The sequence below is a fragment of the Trachurus japonicus genome, chromosome 14, assembly GCF_045865225.1.
Source record: "Trachurus japonicus isolate A0001 chromosome 14, Traja_1.0".
Classification (NCBI taxonomy): Eukaryota; Metazoa; Chordata; class Actinopteri; order Carangiformes; family Carangidae; genus Trachurus; species Trachurus japonicus.
Genome location: NC_140920.1, coordinates 26,471,147 through 26,491,324, shown reverse-complemented (window position 1 = coordinate 26,491,324; position 20,178 = coordinate 26,471,147). Strand labels below are relative to the sequence as shown.

Genomic DNA, 20,178 nt, shown 5'->3' with positions numbered 1-20,178 from the left:
GTACGCTTTGGGTTACAGGGAAATATCCAACAGCACTTTTAGAGAGGAGCCAGGATAACACTTTATTTTAAGGGGTCACTGTACCTGTGTATCTACCTAATTAATTACAGTGTAATTACCTATGTAATAACATGTACTTACATTGTAAATACATAGTGTATTTTGATGTACTTTCAGGTAGAAAGATATATCTTATTTTATTCTGTAAATGTAATTTTGTATTTATAATGAATAAATAATTAAAGATTCAATTGCTACTATAGTGGGTAGAAACTGACTTTTCAACGTGACATTGTGACACTCAGGCTACTATGAGGATGAGATGTGATGCCTCCCTAAGGGGAGGTGCCATGACATTTTAGAAACCACACCTTGGTTGCAAGGTGTGGTTTCCTCCTGTACTTCCGCATAGAAGTCAATGCAGATGTATAGGATCAACTAAGGACTGTTGAGCCAGTTACACTAGTTCATAGGGACAGCAGATGTAGGAGGATGGAGAAACCTGATTGACAGGCCCCTAGAGTATTTAAGAAAAACCTCTCAGGACCTATCCTTCATTTTAGACCTCACCTCACAATTCTGTTTTTTGGGTTGTTGTTTTTTTTTTGAGCAACAGCAAGTAAGTAAACTGTCTGGACGCATGGGTGTTAACACAAAATGTTTAGTGCTTTATTGTTATTATAAGATGTAGCCCCTGAGGTATGGTGATTTTGTATTGCTGAATGAGTGAGTTGTTGAATAGAGTAGAGGTGATTTTAGTGAGTTGGTTTCTGTAATAACTTGTTTTCTGGGAGTGGTTTATCAGCCCTCAGCCCAACCCCCAACCTGGAGGGCCAGCCCTATGTGCCACCAAGGCACGAAGTGGATAGAGAGATTTTAGTGAGTAAGTTATTCAATTGGCAAATATTAATGCTCTAACCAGCAAAAAATTGCCACATGTTAATACTGTTACTTGATTTGAGGCAACATTTGGGAGATAAGAATTCAGATTACACAAATAAAACACATCTAAAGAGATAAAAAGCTCTCTAAGGAGGAAAAAAATGAGCTGCAAACCAAAGGCTCCGCCACCTTTTCAATTTAAGTTCACTTTTGGAAGCAGAGTATATTTTCTATACTTGTGACATGTTTATTTTACCATGAACATTTAATTGATTTTGTTCACTAAAAGTATAAAAAGAACAAGAAGCCAGCAACACTCATTGTCTCTCTGATGTCTTTAATGCCTCGCAGGTACAGGCAACTAGCCTACCACAGACCGGTTTTGCGACGGTCAGACACACTGACGAAGACTTACCGTTGAAACCGGTCTGTGATAGTTGCCTGTACCAGTGAGGCATTAAAGACATCAGAAAGACACTGAGTGTTGCTGGCTTCTTGTTCTTTTTAAATTGTTTGCTATAGCCGAGCACCTCCTGACTGTTTCTTTTTTTCTTTTTGAGTGTGCGCACTCTTCTTTCTCTCTCTTCTCTTCTCTCTTCTCTCTTCTTTGGTTAACTAAAAGTATGACACCAGGAAGGACCCTGAATGTGCCCGTGCAGGTCTATAGTAATTGCAGTTTGACAGGAAGGGACCTGACACCACTTGTTTCTGAATATTGCAGCAAGCTGCCTCCCTCTGTCTTGTGAAATCTGGCCCATTGCCATTTTTATAACCGTAGCAGTTGACTGTGTTAATAATATGAGCTCAGTGTTACTTTAACACAGATGTAAATGTAAATGTAGTTTATTTATACAGCCCTTTACAACAATCCTTTCAGTGTACCAAAGTGCTTTACATAGTGTAATAATAAAAAGAAAGAAGCAGAAATAAAAACAATTTAAAAACAATAAAAACAGTGAAAGCAATAAAATACGGCAAAGTCAAATAAGTTAAAATAAAATAAAATAAAATAAGATAAAAGTGCCATCGTGCTACTGGGTATTAAAAGCCATCCTAAATAAACAGGTTTTTAGCCTGGATTTAAAAAGGCCCGGGTCAGAGATGAGACGCATCTCGGTGGGGAACTTGTTCCAGAGCCTGAGAGCAGCAACAGAATGCTTCCTGTTTGTTCTTCCTGGGATTTCTACATTATTTACCAAACCAGTTATCTGCAGTGTTGACCCACCTCCATATCCCCTTCAGCAGCTGTACAGATGTCTCCACAGCCTCTACAGTTTGGTTACATCTTGTTTTGCCTCTCATGCACATCTGTCTCTCTCGTCTTTAAACCTCCTGGACTCCTTGTCTCCTTCCTTGACAACTTTAGCTCACCTGATCTTCTGTCACAAAAGAGTTTTTGAAAGTACTTGGATTGGCTTTGGGTAAACTTCCCCTCTTTCTTTTCTCTGGTCATCTTCTGTCTCCCCCTTGATGGCACAATGCGCTGCACAAGGTCTTCATGTAGTCTACTCCCTTTCCCCATTGGGATGTGAGCAACGGAAATCTAGGATCCAAATTTTGGCCTATCTTGCAGTGTTCTTGAGGTAATTCTGTGAAGTTACATTATGGCAGTTATCAAGCGTATGCACAACATTTTTCAGTGAGTGAATGTAAAATATAGAAGAAAACTAAGTTCAAAGGGGGTGTATTCAGTATTTGTCTTGATATACATAGGGGGTTCTATTTTTTTCTCTCTATTTTTTTTTCCAAGAGTGATTTGGAAGAAACACATAATTTGTCCTTTTCCACAGGAGACAAAAGTGCATCATTTGCCTCATCAGATAGGGGATCAGACTGGGGATGGTTGTAACATTTTTAACACTTCTGTCTGTGTCTTGGAGCTCTTTTAAGATGAAATGAGTCAAAATGTGAAACAAATCAGTTATATGTGTCTGCTATTAAATGGTGTATATCTCTGCAACACAAACAGAAAATGCATGGTTTAGTCAAACACAAGGAGTGAAATGTTACAATTCACCCCATAGTTAGTTTTACCACAACCTGGGGTTAAAAGTAACACTGCAAAACACCCCAGGGTGACATGTAACATTATTAAATAATTATTAGGACAAAAACTTAAAGGGATAGTTCACCCTAGAATGATATTTCGCTCATTATCTACTCACCCTCATGTTGACTAAGGGCTGGAAGAAGTTTCAGATTCCTCCGTGGCTTCTCTGAGTTACAGAGGGTCTCGGCATAGCAGTGCATGTCCATATAACGGTTGCAAAGGGACACCGGAGCTCTTCGTAAAAAAACACACACAAAAAAAAATCCAAATACCTCCATGATGCTCGTATGTAATGTCCGTCTTGTGCTGAAGCCCCAAATTGCGTAATTGTCCCGAAAAAAATTAAATAAGTCTATATTTTAAGCTTGTTTGTAGCGGAAGCTTCTCGAAGCTCCTCTTCCTGGTCCGTCCAAATCTCGCGTGATTTGCGCCGGCGTCAGCATGCGTCAGTGCGGTTACTGCGAATCACGCGAGATTTGGACGGACCAGGAAGAGGAGCTTCGAGAAGCTTCCGCTACAAACAAGCTTAAAATATAGACTTATTTAATTTTTTTCGGGACAATTACGCAATTTGGGGCTTCAGCACAAGACGGACATTACATACGAGCATCATGGAGGTATTTGGATGTTTTTTTGTGTGTGTTTTTTTACGAAGAGCTCCGGTGTCCCTTTGCAACCGTTATATGGACATGCACTGCTATGCCGAGACCCCCTGTAACTCAGAGAAGCCACGGAGGAATCTGAAAATTCTTCCAGCCCTTAGTCAACATGAGGGTGAGTAGATAATGAGCGAAATATCATTCTAGGGTGAACTATCCCTTTAATATTGAACATCATTGATGCGTGGCTGTGTGTGTGAAGGTGTGTAGTGTGTATAGTATATTAGTTACTGTCTTAACCTTAACTTTAACCCTTTCATCTTTGTCTTTCATACTAAAATTCAAAGAAAACATGAATGCAATTAAAATTTTGGTTGGAGTAGGTTAAAGCAGAAGTAAGCGATCCGGTCGTTTTGGCTAATGCTGCGTTCCAGGCAGGCTTTTGAAACCGTAAATTACAGCTTCAAGTCACAACTTACGACTTTGTAGCGTTCCAGGCAACCCACTCGTGTTTTTCCGACCTGTTTTACCGGTGAAAGTCACTATAACGGCCACTCGTAACTTCTGACCCGTGAACTCGTACCAGATCGAACTGGTACGACTTCACAGGTCGGAAAAACACGAGTTACGGGTTGCCTTGAACGCACCATAACAGTCCTCGTCCCTACGTCACCACATTCACGCGCATCCCTTGGCTGCACACACAGCCCTGCATGCCGTTCTCTCTCCTCATTGGATAAAAATTGTAGGATACTAGAAAAGTTTTCTCCTCGGCTCAGAGCAGAGCAGAGTGACTGACAGACCCGTGTTTCAGACCAAACACTCTATAGAAGTGATTGCTGTCGGAAGATATAACTATTTAAGACTTATATTAACACAAAAATATCGCTTACTTCTGCTTTAACTTACTAAATTGTTGTTACAACTAACCCAGACCCTTGTAGCCATGAAGCAGCTACGGCTAACAACTAAAATATTAGCACTAATAACTTGCATTAAAGATATAAGACACACAATAACCATGATGGAAGTTTGATGAGTTCAACTACAAAGGGGAAAATATACTTTCATACCTCAAAATGAGTGTTTTTCTTCTAAAATTGTCTTTGTCTGCCAAAGGGTGCTACTTCTTCATATATGGAAATAGGACTAAACTGAGCATATACAGAGAGCAAATCAGATGATTCAGAACTTGTTCCTGATTGGAGAAATTGGAGGTGTTACAATGTTACAACAATTCCCCTATTCATTTGACCCTTGTTTCCTTTTTCTGCAGATGGTGGGAGTCATGGCATCATTGCAAAAATCATTTGACGCTGTCAAAGATGTGGTAAATGCTGCTCGCAATGCCACCACAGTTCATGATAAAATCGCTTTCTATGACAACTGGGCCGAGTGCTACGATCAGGTGATTCAGTCAATTTCTGGAAAACCAGGTTTTGTTGTGTGCATCTCAGTCATTAGAAACGTTTGATGAACCTCTGTGCTCTCATTCGCTGCTTTGAACAGGATGTGACTTTGATGGAATACAAATCAGCAACGGAAGCAGTAAAACTCATCTCCCCCCATTTCAGTGGAGACCATGGAGCAGTCGTGCTGGATGTGGCTTGTGGTACAGGCCATGTGGCGCTGAAGGTGAAATGAAAGCAGCAGAACAAGTTTAGGTTTTTCTAGAGTCAATGAAATAGATCCATTAGATAGCCTAGAAAATAATAATGAAAAAATTGTGATTTGGTGGCCATTTAGTCATCTTCTCATTGTCTTGCATGAAACCACAATTTCCTGAATCGGTATCAAAACTTTGTCACTTTGAGCCCCCACCCTCCCACCCCAGCAAACCAAATGTCTCTTTTCCAGATGAAAGAGAATGGTTTTAAACATTTTGTGGGCATTGATGGAAGCAAGGCTATGTTGGAGCAGGCCCAAAAGAAAGAGCTGTACCAAGACCTCAAGCAATGCATTTTGGGAGAAGAGCCACTTCCTGTTGAAAAAGGTTGTGTAAGGATGTCAAAATCCCACAGTGCATGATTTGCCTCTTTAAACATTTACAGCAAATGAATAATGTGAATTGTTTCATCCACAGTCAATCAGTGACCAATCAGCACCCATCTGCTGCTCCACTGAACATTTAAACTCTCAAACTTACTGATCAGTCTTGTTTTTGACAGTGGCAAAAACTTGTTTTCAGAGAACAAGCAAGATTCAGATAAAGTATGATCTAGAATGATCACATTTCACCATAACCTTTGTCATCCCCTCTTCACTTCCTCCTGCAGGATCATTCGATGTGGTGGTGATCATAGGAGCGTTGAGTGTGGATCATGTTCCTGTGTGTGTACTCAGAGAGCTGTGCAGAGCCTGCAAACCAGGTATAATTTAGTTTTTATTGCATGATTAATCTTGGTGAATTGTTATCATTGTGGTCAGGGTTTTTTATTTAGATGTTATTGAAGTCGTTTGACATGGCTGTTCACTCGTACGTCTCTGCTGTCACCTGTTCCCACCAGGTGGTTATGTTTGTATGGCATCCAGACATGGCCAGGACAATTTGGAATTCATAGCTTCCCTGGAGCGTGAGTCGAAGCAAATGGAAGAAGAGGGGCTCTGGAGCTGTGTGGTTGCCAATGTGGTGGAAGACTGGGCTAGAAATTTGTCAGACCCAGAGGGCCGCTACATACCTGGTTCTATTTACCTCTACAAGAGGCTGTAGCACCACAGAGATGTGACATTATGTACAACAATAAAATGCAAAAGGTGATAGAATCCATCAACTCACTCTACACCTAAAATGTCAGGTGCCGGGATGCTTTTGTGGTTGATGGTGCTGACTCACTTAAGTTGTGTAAATGATGCTTCCTTGCTTGTGGAGTTCAAAAGGAACATAATGGTGTGTGTGGATGTGGTGTGCAATACTATACACAATGTACTTGTTGAATGTAAAAATGTCTGAAATGTATCCATCAAATAAAATGCATTCTGCATTTACAGTTGTAATGATTATTGCTTCAGATATTCTGCTTTTTCTGCTAAAACTGAACAGTAACTGAAGTAGTTGAGTGTTTTTTTTCTGATACATCTCCTAAGGTTCCTTTATACAGAATCAGCACAACCATATATCTCACATAAGGTTATATGTCATCTTTGGCATAATACTGTTTGTATTGCATAATAGAGGTTAATAGCTCATATAACATGTTCATCATTTTTGAGGAAAGCTGCAAACCAAAAGAAAGAAAGAAATATTTAACACATAAAATTGGATTACTCCACCATTGATTGTTCTGGAGGTGATTTTAAGTGAATATTTTCATCTGGCCATTCTCTGGGGCAGTATTTGTGGGGGTTTTCTGTCTCTGGTGCTTGGAAAATCAGCTCCAACATTTCTACATCTGACTGACAACTGACTGCTCCCATCCTCCTGTCTTTTTTCTGTCGCTACAGTAACCCAATGTCCTCACCTCCACCTCAGAATGAAAAGACACTCCTCTGTTCACTTTGGGTATATAAGCCAAGGCAGTCCCAGCCGTTCACTCAGTGTCACCCTGATTGGCTGTGACAGCATCCACTGAAGCCAGACAAAAAATCTGAGAAGTACGCTTTGGGTTACAGGGAAATATCCAACAGCATTTTTAGAGAGGAGCCAGGAACAATAAATGGTGAAACACATCATAATTAAGTTCATTAGTATTAGTATTATTGAGAAAGATTATGATGGTGTTATCATAATGGTGTTCACATGGTGTGTTGTCCATGGTGCTCACAGTGGGGCTACAACGCTAAAAACCAGGAAACTTAACCATACCATCAGGTGACGTCGGTGCACGAGGAGCGGGTGACGACAAAACATTTTGTAACCCTATAATTTACAGGTTGTTAATTACGTAATAATGTCAAGAAATATGTCATATGTCAATTCCATAGAAAAGTTGAGAAATATAGCCAAGAAAAAACAATTAATTGCGTAGAAATAGCCTAGAAATAACGGTCAGTTGCCTAGTAATGTCGAGAAATATAGCCAAGAAACAAAATATACATAATAACAAGTTGTAGTAGTAGAATTACTACAACATCAGTTGGCACCTCCACGTCACCAACTCAGACCTCAGAAAACTCACCCACCAGCTTCTTACATCGTGATTGGCTGCCCAGCGTTGCGTCCGTTGGCTCGGACACCTCCTCCGACTACCCTTGGAACACCCCACTCACCATCCTTTCATTCAACCTAAGTGCAGCCGGCTGGAAAAGGCCGTGTGGGAAACCCCACCCCAGATGGCTAGACGTCACTGGGGAGGATCTACAGCACCAGGGACTGAACCTGGAGGATGCAGCAGACCTGGCCTAAGACTGCGGTCAATGGCGAACCCTGGTGAAGCTGATCGGCTCCACGCACAGTGACGACCCCGTCGAGCAAGACCGGGCCCTCGCAATGCAAGAGCATTAGTAGCAGTGAATTATTTGGTGATTACAGCGTAAATAGCGTGTCAACATCATTGCTGCCCAAAAAAAATTGCAGCAGCCAGTTTCCACGACATAGCCGAGTACTTTCATTGCAATTAAAGGTTGAATATGTTGAGTCAGTGGAGAATGAGTAGAATACCACCATCTATGTTTCGCTAGGGAGGCCACTCCGATCAGAGAGGAGCAGAGAGAAGACCTATGCAGGATATTATCCTTATGTTTTCATTTTTACCTTTATTAAACATTTCAGACTAATTGTGATGCTAGATAAATGACTTGTAACTTCTACAAGGAGAGTGGAGGCTCGCTTGCACGTTATGGCTGAAAACCAAACCTGCATGATCAGAGCCTCTGACCTGGTGTCAGTCACAGCTCTCGTCTCGGTGGCACTGTGAGTCTGCAACACGTTGTTACACAAATACACACGTTGTGACATAATGCTGGTCAAAATTTCTTGAATTAGTTTAATATTCTGACTAAATATTATTTTGGTAACACTTTATTTCACACCTATCTCTATAACATATTATAACCATTTTGTCCTCGGGACTGAGCAATGACTCGATCACTTCAGATAAATAACATTGGCCGTTCCAAACAAAGGTAAAGTGCAGTAACTTCCAATGAGCCCCTGAAACAAAGGAAGAATGCAGTAACTGAAGTTACTGCGGTTTACCTTTGTTTTTCTGGGGGGTTTTGTGAAGTTACTGCAACATGACTCTTATTTTCTCCAAAATAAAACACTTCAGAGAGAAAATATTTCTACACATGATAGAGTATATCTCCAAAGTGGAAAAAATGATAACAACTAATTTTTGACCAAAATTGAAGTTACTGCGTTTTTCCTTTGTAGGGCAGCATACTTATAATGAGTTATAATACAGTTATAGCACTGTACAACTATAGTTATAAACACTCATAAATGCTTTATAACAATAATCATAATACACTATAAAGCATTTTATCATGACTTATAAGGTCAGGTATTATATTACAATTGTTATAGTTGTTATGTTGTTGTTGTGTAACTCGCTGACAAAGCCCACATCAATAATGCATTATAAATATAGTTATAATGTGTTGTAATTGGCTTATAAACGTGTTTAACTATTATTATAAACACTTGTGAATTAAGGCTTTATAACAATAAGCAAAGCACATCATAGAGCATTTTATAATGGTTTATAAGGTCAAGTATTATAAGAGAGTTATGATGCTCTATAATGTGTTATGCTTATTGTTATAAAGCCTTAGCCAGGTTATGCTGGAGTTCGCCAGAGACATGGTTGTCCATTCTGGGAGAGGAGACTTATTGCACAGCTGTGCTTCTGTCTCTAACATTTGTTGAAACAGAAATAGTTTGTGCTGAGGCAGAGGCCTAGGAACCAGCAAATTTGGTCAGGGTTGACGTCCGATCTGGTGGAAAGGATTGTGATGACTGATGCGGACGGGCGAGTTGAGTAGGCCTAATTACTCTTTTACTTATATTTGTGTACCTGTAGTTGTGCTGCTTGCGATTGCATTTGGAACTCTGAAAGACCCGACCTCCGAATCGGAAAGGTGCAATAGAACGGCCCTTGAACTCGAGACTCCGACTCGGGCTGCTTGGATCCTACCCAAATTCCCGGAATTACATCAAAGCAAAGTGGCGTTGCACTTTCTCCTCAACTTTTACTGTTATGTGTCACCTAAATTAGCATTTGTGTAACTAAAAGTGTAGAATTACTTTGCAGTGGCATTTCCATTCCTACTCTGTTAAAGCAGAAGTAAGTGATATATTTGTGTTAATATAAGTCTTAAATAGTTATATCTTCCGACAGCAATCACTTACATAGAGTGTTTGGACTGAAACACGGGTCTCTCAGTCACTCTGCTCTGCTCTGAGTCGAAGAGAAAACATTTATCGTATCCTACAGTTTTTATCCAATGAGGAGAGAGAACGGCATGCAGGGCTGTGTGTGCAGCCAAGGGATGCCGTGAATGTGGCGACGTAGCGACGAGGACTGTTATGGTGCGTTCAAGGAAACTCGTATTTTTCCGACCATGAAGTGGTACCAGTTCGATCTGGTACGAGTTCACCGGTCGGAAGTTACGAGTGGCCGTTATAGTGACTTTCACCGGTAAAACAGATCGGAAAAACACGAGTGGTGCCTGAAACGCTACAAAGTCGTAAGTTGTGACTTGAAGCTGTAATTTACGATTTCAAAAGCCTGCCTGGAACGCAGCATTAGCAAAAACGACCGGACCACTTACTTCTGCTTTAATTTGTGATTTTAAAAAGTCTGTGCGCGTATGTAGTAGGGATGAAAAAATACACTTTCTCTCTCTCCCTTATGTAGCTCCCCAGCAGTAGCCTACTTTTTGATGCTCGAAAGACATCCAAACAAACATCACCTTACTGTGGCCGGCCATGTTTTCCGAGGTTGCGCAATGAAACGCTTCAGAAATTGGAATTTCTGGCCTGGATCTTTCCGAGTTCCGAGTGCAATCGAACGCAGCAATAGTTTAATGTGTCGGTCCGGATAGTGTGGGCGGGAGCTCAGTCAGGGGAACTTACCTACATAGTGTAGCGAGGGAGGGGCTTCTACTTCTTGTGTGACGTCATGTAAGTTGCAGCGCAATACAAGTTGTGTGGTCAAGCAGTGTGTAGTTGCAGTGCCTCCAGTAGAGGGTGATAGCATGCTGTGTTTACCATGTCACAAATGTCACACACCCCTCTCACTATGAAACAGGAGATTGACAGAAATGGGCTTAAACTCATCCCAAGACTACAGGCCAGTCATTGTCAACACATGCACATGTTGCTCAGCCAGATTCACATCACAATGCTAGTCCTCCCTCACATTTGCAATAGCATCCAAAAAACAGAATATGTGAGATAAGGTTTTTCATCTTTAATTTTTTTTAACCTTATTGAAGTTTTTATTTTATTATGTGTATTATGTTTGAATGGAGCATGCTGAAATGGTGCTGAAGATTTGAAGCTTTAAAATGTGCTAACGACATGTCACAGAAAGAAAGGTTTGCCTTTTTGTTCAACCAAAAAGTAAGCATCCTCCCAGTCACTTAGCTTTGCACTTAGCCATTTTTGTGAATGAATCACAGCCAGCCGTTGGAAAACATCGGAAAACCTGTGTGCACGCACAGGATTGTGCAGAGCAGGTCGTTAACCGTTAACTTAAAAGTTAACTTAAAAGTTAACTGAAAAGATCTGAGTGTCTGACGCGAGTGGCAACGTGATTCTTGATTGAAAGGATGATCGACAATGTTTTTTTTGTTTTTTTCTTCTTTCCGTTATGAAACGCTCACGCTGCACGAGCTTGTCTTCACCATTACGGGCTCCTTCTGCCCTGTAGTTTCCTTCACCTTCCATTGAGCAGTTAATAATAATAATAATAACAATGTTGTCACAGCCTGGCTCTTACAGCCATGACAAAGGAGTGAGACACACCGTGGTCACTATTAAAGAAGTATAATTTAACAGAGAATAATAAGAGTAAACAATGAATCACAAATCATGGAGTGTGGATGTCAGTGGGCAAGCATGTGGAGCATGTTGTGTGTGCGAAGTGGATGTGTGTGAGGGTGTTGTAGGGTGCATAAAGTAACACATGTACAACAGAAGAATCTACGGCTGCTGCATCGCCATCAGGGTGCCTGCAGGAGAGGGGGAGAAGAGAGAGAGACAGAGCAATCACTAGCCTGGCTTTTCTAACCTGGTGAGCACGGTGTCACCAGCAGGCCTTGATCAGCAGGGGCATGACCAGCCAGTAGCACAACCCCACCACTGGGGTCGCCACAATGTATATCATACTTTAATCACAAGCTATGTAGGTAATTAGACATCTCAAGAGCCAGAGAACAAATTATTTCATTAGAATTGTCTTGTTTTTTTTCTTTTTTTCTTTTTTTGGAACAGTTGTTGTTTCACCATGGGTATTTACCAGCCATTTCTTTTATCTGTTAACTTGAATCATTAATTCTTTATTTACCTGAATGGATTTCCCTATTACGTTTTTTTTTTTCTTTAGTTTGGCGTTTTTTTTTTCTTTAGTTTGGCATTTTATTATTGTTTCATGTATTTGTCACATTTTGTTCACCTGAAATGTTGTTCTTTTAAAATACTTGTGATCCACAAGATTAACAACTTAAAGGAGTGCTTTTTTTGGCTTAGGAAATAATCAAATATGGCTGTATCTTTCAACATGTTGAGTTGCTTATGCGTGAATTCCTTATATCTTATTTCGTTTTGTAATGTAATTTTATATTTATAATTTAGATTTTTAAAAATCATTTCAATACAGAGTATACATTTGTGTATGCTGTATGTATGTTAATGTCCATATTTTAGGATTTAATTGCTACTATAGTGGGTAGAAATTAACTTAAGTGGCATTGTGACACTTATTAAGACTGAGATGCATTTCACTCCATTGAAATAATGGGAGATTTATGTTGGAAGTGCAGTTATGTTGGACTTGTAAAACACTGATTTGGCTAGATGCCTTCCTAAGGGGAGGTGCACATTTTAGAAACCTTGATCGGTCTGATTTCTTCAGAAGTCACAAGTATAGGGGCAAGGACTGTCAGGCCAGTTACAGTACACTAGTTCATAAGGACAGCAGATGGTGAGAGATAATGGTGTAGGGGGATGGATAAACCCGATTGGCAGGGCACCAGAGTATTTAAGGAAAAACTTCATGGACCTATCTTTCATTTCAGATTCGATGATCTTATACTTCACACAATTCTGATTTTCTGAGCAACAGCAAGTAAGTAAACTGTCTGGGCACATAGGTGCTAACACAAAACACCCATTGTAATTGTAAGATAGTATGAGGTATGATGATTTTGGATTGCTGAATGAGTGAGCTGTGTTAAAGTTGTGATTTTAGTGGGTACGTTATTTAATTGGCAAATATTAACGCTCAAACCAGCAAAAAATGTGTTAATACTGTTACTTGATTTAAGAGAACATTTGGGAGATAAGAATTCAGATTACACAAATAAAACACATCAAGATAAAAAGCTCTCGGGTGGAAGACTAAGGAGGAAAAAAATGTGCTCCAAACCAAAGGCTCCGCCACCTTTTCAATTTAATTTTACTTTTGGAAGCAGAGTATATTTTCAATACCTGTGTTGAACATGTTTTTTTGTTTTTTTTACCTTGAACGGCAAAGTACATGAACAAAATTGATTTTGTTAAAGAAAAATACGACACCGGGAAGGACCCTGGAAATGTGCCTGTGCAGGTCTACTGAGAGTAATTGCAGTTTTACAGGAAGGAACTTTGAACACACTGGAGGAAGCTTGTTTCCGAATATTGCAGCGAGTTGCCTCCTTCTGAAACTAGTCTCTTATGAAATCTACAGGCTCATCGCCATTTTTAAAACCATAGCAGTTAACTGTGTTAATAATATGAGCCCTGTGTTACAGATGCTTGCTGTTTTGTGTCATCTCTACATTATTTGCATGTGTTGACCCACCTCCATATCTACCATATCTACTATATCTACTGTTTGGTTACATCTTGTTTTGCCTCTTATGTCCATCTGCTCCTTGTCTTTTAACCTCCTGGACTCTTGTCTCCTTCCTTTGACACCTTTAGCTTGTGGCCTATCTTGCAGTGTTCTTGAGATAATCACATAAATTTACATTATCAAGCATATGCACAACATTTTTCAACGAATAAAAACTGAATGTAAAAATAACAAGTTTGTTTACAAGAAAACTAAAACACAGAGTTCAAAGGGGTGTATTCAACATTTGTCTTGATGTTCACAAGTGGTGATTTGGAAGAAACACATAATTTTTCCTTTCCCATAGGAGACAGAAGTGCATCATTCGCCTCATCAGATATTCATTTGACTTTTATTCCTTCTCTCTGCAGAAGGTGGGAGTCATGGCATCATTGCAAAAATCATTTGACGCTGTAAAAGATCTGGTAAAAACTTCTCGCAATGCCACCACAGTTCATGAGAGAATGGCTTTCTATGACAACTGGGCCGAGTGCTACGAACAGGTGATTCAGTCAAATTCTGGAAAACCAGGTTTTGTTGTGTGCATCTCAGTCATTAGAAACGTTTGATGAACCTCTGTGCTCTCATTCGCTGCTTTGAACAGGATGTGACTTTGATGGAATACAAATCAGCAACGGAAGCAGTAAAACTCATCTCCCCCCATTTCAGTGGAGACCATGGAGCAGTCGTGCTGGATGTGGCTTGTGGTACAGGCCATGTGGCGCTGAAGGTGAAATGAAAGCAGCAGAACAAGTTTAGGTTTTTCCAGAGCTAATGAAATAGATCCATTAGATAGCCTAGAAAATAATAATGAAGAAATTGTGATTTGGTGGCCATTTAGTCTCATGATGGCGTCTTTGTTGAATGTGTCTGCACTAACTGGTTAGGAACAAAAGCAAGTTCATCTTCTCATTGTCTTACATGAAACCACCATTTCCTGAATCGATATCAAAACTTTGTCACTTTGAGCCCAGGGACCCCCCCACCGCCAGCAAACCAGATGTGTGTCTTTTCCAGATGAAAGAGAATGGTTTTAAACATTTTGTGGGCATTGATGGAAGCAAGGCTATGTTGGAGCAGGCCCGAAAGAAAGAGCTGTACCAAGACCTCAAGCAATGCATTTTGGGAGAAGAGCCACTTCCTGTTGAAAAAGGTCGTGTAAGGATGTCAAAAACCCACAGTGCATGTTTTGCCTCTTTAAACATTTACAGCAAATGAATGAATGTGTAATGTGAATTGTTTCATCCACAGTCAATCAGTGACCAATCAGCACCCATCTGCTGCTCCACTGAACATTTAAACTCTCAAACTTACTGATCAGTCTTGCTTTTGTCAGTGGCAAAGAGAACAAGCAAGATTCAGATAAAGTATGATCTAGAATGATCACATTTTAGCAGTAATTTGGAGCAAACCAAAACCCATGACAACAACCTGACAAAAATGAACAGGATGCATACATTTGTATTGGTTTCAGTCAGACAACTCTGAAATGAGAACAAATAATTTATTGAGTATAAACATTGCAAGCTGAAGCACAGCATAGTTAGCATATCCTTGAGCATGGCTGCAGCAGGTTTGGCGTCAGGTTCTGTCTCAGTTTGTTCCCTGAATGATCTGGTTTGCCAGACATTACAGGGAATGAAGCAGGCCCCCCACAGGGGATCATAGAGACAGAGCCCACTGGTGGATGCTGGGGAGGAGGTGGGTTTGCAAAACCTCATGGGCAGCAGCAGCAGCAGCAGCAGCAGCAGCGAGATGTATGCAGAAGCAGCAGCAAGGGCAGCAGAGCAGGAAATAGCAGCGGCAGCAGCAGCAGCATAGCTAGGGATGAACAGGTAAGCTGGGGGGTTTAAGCCAACCTATTTGGAGGAGGAGGGCATGTGACTGATCAGCTGATCAGTATGGGCGCATGAGTTGTCTGCCTGAACTAGCTCCGCAGGCTTCGCATCATAAAAATCTAACTTTTTGGGGAGCTTCTCACTACAGTATCTGTTTCGATACATCAATAGATAAATCAATAAAATGCAACTTCAATAACAAAGAAAGTGGTGATTAATTTCAATAGATATATTTCTTCTTCTCATCCCCTCTTCACTTCCTCCTGCAGGATCATTCGATGTGGTGGTGATCTTAGGAGCGCTGAGTGTGGATCATGTTCCTGTGTGTGTAGGGGAGAGCCGGGTCGATTGATACACTTTTCATTTAAACGTCTTTTTCAAAGATGACGTTATGTACACAAACATTTTTATCATGTGATCAACAACTCACATGTGTATTCTCTTAGTTACAAGTGTAATTTAACACATATGTTGGATGATCGCGCTGTTTTATAACTTTGAACGTAAGTTGACATTTGTCTCAAACGTCCCACCTATGCGGGTCGTTTGAGACACAGAGGAGGGACGGTTGAAACAGCATGTTTTAAACAGAAACTACTGTCATTACTCTCGTTTTTATGCAGCATATCAGACAACATACTAGTGTACTCGTTATTGCCAAAATGTCACATAATTTCTCACAATATAAATAGGTCAAATAAATATTTTTGTCCCGTGCGCAATTGTCAAGATCCACATTTCGATTAAACTCGCCTTTCTTCTTTTGTACGAGTTGTTGGACGACTGCATTTTCATTTTATTTACTTATTTCCCTGTCCTAAGTCATGTTTATGGATACACAGTTGAACATATTGTCATTTTACCCTCGGCATTTTCCCCTCACTTTGCTGAATATCTGTTGATTCATGTCATAACGTTTTGTTCATTAAAAATATGTGGTGTTTATTAAAAATACATGTTGTTCATTCAAATCAGTTGTTGTTCATTGTAGAACAATAGAGTATTAATACGGTGATTTAAATACAGATATTGATCGCGCAGTGTGACCACAATCACTACGCACGGTGGCGTGAGGGACATTTGAAACAGCTGTATCAATCGTCCCTGCAGCGACTACTGACACTTCAACCTGTTTTGCCTCTAAACTTCAAAACTATGACATTGCATAGTTTAGGACCTGTTTATGTACGAATTCATCTGTTGTTAGGTCATATTATTATTGCATGAAACACACAATACAACTTTTGATCACAAAAAAACTACCGCACGTAACATTTTACTTTCCGTAGTAAAAAACAGGTTCGCGCTAATAACTTTTGAATGGCGTGACGTAATTTCACAAGCTTTCCCAGGATTGGTCGGTGTTGAGTGCTGAACATAGTGACAAAATCTGACGGCTCAAGCTTGTGTGGTTTTCGAGGAAATCGCTGTGTATCAATCGTCCCGTGTATCAATCGACCCGGCGCTCCCCTACTCAGAGAGCTGTGCAGAGCCTGCAAACCAGGTATAATTTAGTTTTTATTGCATGATTAAAGCAGAAGTAAGTCTTATAAGTCTTAAATAGTTATATCTTCCGACAGCAATCACTTATATAGAGTGTTTGGTCTGAAACACGGGTCTGTCAGTCACTCTGCTCTGCTGTAAGCCGAGGAGAAAACTTCTTGTATACTTCCTTGTATCCTACAACCTTTATCCAATGAGGAGAGAGAACGGCATGAAGGGCTGTGTATGCAGCCAAGGGATGCGCGTGAATGTGGTGACGTAGGGACGATGACCAATAGATCCATGATGAGGGCGGGGGCTGCTAACTCCATCGGCTGACAAGAAGTTAGCCAAAACGACCGGATCACTTACTTCTGCTTTAATCTTGGTGAATTGTCATGTATCATAGTGGTCAGGGTTTTTTAAAAAAAATTTTATGTAGATGTTATTGAACTGGTTTGACATGGCTGTTCACTCGTACATCTCTGCTGTCACCTGTTCCCACCAGGTGGTTATGTTTGTATGGCATCCAGACATGGCCAGGACAATTTGGAATTCATAGCTTCCCTGGAGCGTGAGTCGAAGCAAATGGAAGAAGAGGGGCTCTGGAGCTGTGTGGTTGCCAATGTGGTGGAAGACTGGGCTAGAAATTTGTCAGACCCAGAGGGCCGCTACATACCTGGTTCTATTTACCTCTACAAGAGGCTGTAGCACCACAGAGATGTGACATTATGTACAACAATAAAATGCACAAAGTGATAGAATCCATCAACTCACTCTACACCTAAAATGTCAGGTGCCGGGATGCTTTTGTGGTTGATGGTGCTGACTCACTTAAGTTGTGTAAATGATGCTTCCTTGCTTGTGGAGTTCAAAAGGAACATATACATAATGGTGTATGTTGATGTGGTGTGCAATATACACTATACACAATTTACTCCACACAACACAATTTACTTGTTGAATGCAAAAATGTCTGAAATGCATCCATCAAATAAAATGCATTCTGCATTTTAAAAGTCTCATAAAACAATGTTTCATAATATTTGATAAAAGCTGCAAACCAAAAACAGAAAAACAGTAAGACTACTTCAAATCATTCCTAAATTTTAATTTTTCAAAGACATGCAGTGACACAAAGACAAATAAGCTTATTAGAGAGCCCAGATGTTCTGGTTCTCAAGGAGAAAAAAACAGTGAATCTCTTGCTCAAACAGTCGCAGAAAAATGACACTCTAAGCATAAACAACGTGAAATCTGGACTCTATGTTTCTAACAGCTTCTGTCAAAACCTCCTGCCATCCTCATAAAAAACCTCAACAGACTCTGTGCAGTGAGCAACTTGTTTGTATGCTTAGTATGGCAACATGTTCTGACTTGACCCATCAGATAGACTTAAAGGGATAGTTCACCCTAGAATGATATTTCGCTCATTATCTACTCACCCTCATGTTGACTAAGGGCTGGAAGAATTTTCAGAGTCCACCGTCCCTTCTCTGAGTTACAGGGGGTCTTGGCGTAGCAGTGCATTTCAATGCAACGGTTGCAAAGGGACACCAGAGCTCTTCGTAAAAAAACACACACAAAAAAACATCCAAATACCTCCATGATGCTCGTATGTAATGTCCGTCTTGTGCTGAAGCCCCAAATTGCGTAATTGTCCCGAAAAAAATTAAATAAGTCTATATTTTAAGCTTGTTTGTAGCGGAAGCTTCTCGAAGCTCCTCTTCCTGGTCCGTCCAAATCTCGCGTGATTCGCAGTAACCACACTGACGCCGGCGCAAATCACAAAACCATGATGCTTCTATTTTATCATGCTTTTATTGAGTCCATTTTATCGTTTTCCTTGGCGTCATGGTTTGGAAGCCTCTCTGTTAAAGCAGAAGTAAGTGATATATTTGTGTTAATATAAGTCTTAAATAGTTATATCTTCCGACAGCAATCACTTACATAGAGTGTTTGGACTGAAACACGGGTCTGTCAGTCACTCTGCTCTGCTCTGAGCCGAGGAGAAAACATTTATCGTATCCTACAGTTTTTATCCAATGAGGAGAGAGAACGGCATGCAGGGCTGTGTGTGCAGCCAAGAGACGCCGTGAATGTGGCGACGTAGGGACGAGGACTGTTATGGTGCGTTCAAGGAAACTCGTAACTCCGACCTGTGAAGTCGTACCAGTTTGAGTTCACGGGTCGGAAGTTACGAGTGGCCGTTATAGTGACTTTCACAGGTAAAACAGGTCAGAAAAACACGAGTGGGTTGCCTGGAACGCTACAAAGTCGTAAGTTGTGACTTGAAGCTGTAATTCAATCAGTCAAAAGCCTGCCTGGAACGCAGCATTAGCCAAAACGACCGGATCGCTTACTTCTGCTTTAAGAACAAGAACTCCTTGAATCAAATTGTGAAATGGTCAAGTAAGCTGATAGGTGAGCCACAGCTGAACCCCTCTTCCCTGTACACCAAACAGTTACAGCGGATAGTCACGACCATTTTAAATGACAGTTTGCATCCCCTGCACAGTGAGTTCCAGCTTCTTCCCTCTGGACGAAGGTTTTCAGTCCCATTTTGTAGAACAAAACGTTACAACAACAGCTTCGTTCCAGCAGCAATCACACTGGTAAACAAGCTGTAGCTTGCACAAAAACTGCACAAGTCACTTTTCGGAGCATGATGTGTATCTCTTTTTATCTCATTGCTTTTATTTATTTACTTTTATTATTTATTTTTAACCTATATCTGTAAGGAATTTGCTCTTGGCGTTTTTTAATCTTTTTTAAATTATTTTTTATTATTTGTTTTTAGTTTCATGCTTTTAATTCCTATAGCCTATTTACTTCATGAATTGCAGCATTTTCTGTCGAGTCTAATTTGTTTCTTGTTTTATGTGTATGTGTTCTTTTCAATGTCCTGTTTCTGATTCTGATTCGTTTTCTGTTGCTTGTCTGACTCTCGACTGTAAAACTAGTTTACCCCCTGGGGTAACCTGAACCTGCACTTTGCATAATCACACTTCTGCATGCTCTGTATGCATTATCCTGCATGTTACTGCTCGCCATAGTTGTAACCCCACCTTGGATTATGCATTCCACACATAAACTGCCACCTGGCTATTGCTTTGGTCTCACAGGGAGCAAAGGCACAGTTTATGGCTAAAGGCTGTGGCCTTCCTCTGGCCGCTGCAGCTGGCACAAGCCATAGTGGCTCAGTGGCAGAGCGAGGCATCTTGCAGTTGTACTGACTGCAGCAGCAATGGTGTGTATATGCAGAGTCTATGGGCCAGGCCCATGGGCGTGGTAGTGGTGGGAAAAGGGGACCTGACTACCCAGGGCCCGAGTAGGGAGAGGGCCCATGA

General features: G+C 40.7%; 2 protein-coding genes across 2 annotated transcripts; both read left to right on the top strand.

Annotated features, from left to right (window-relative positions):
- The first annotated feature begins 464 nt into the window (after window positions 1-464).
- LOC146974921 (methyltransferase-like protein 27) lies at window positions 465-6,478 on the top strand. The gene is made up of 6 exons (XM_085798639.1): window positions 465-619; window positions 4,808-4,939; window positions 5,041-5,166; window positions 5,389-5,524; window positions 5,808-5,900; window positions 6,039-6,478. The coding sequence occupies exons 2-6, from the start codon at window positions 4,808-4,810 to the stop codon at window positions 6,239-6,241; spliced, it is 690 nt and encodes a 229-aa protein (XP_085654765.1). The 5' UTR covers window positions 465-619; the 3' UTR covers window positions 6,242-6,478.
- A 6,265-nt stretch (window positions 6,479-12,743) lies between these two features.
- On the top strand, window positions 12,744-15,698 carry LOC146974920 (methyltransferase-like protein 27). The gene is made up of 5 exons (XM_085798885.1): window positions 12,744-12,761; window positions 13,880-14,011; window positions 14,113-14,238; window positions 14,526-14,661; window positions 15,616-15,698. Exons 2-5 carry the CDS (start codon window positions 13,892-13,894, stop codon window positions 15,696-15,698), a joined length of 465 nt encoding a protein of 154 aa, XP_085655011.1. The 5' UTR covers window positions 12,744-12,761; window positions 13,880-13,891.
- The last annotated feature ends 4,480 nt before the right edge of the window (window positions 15,699-20,178 follow it).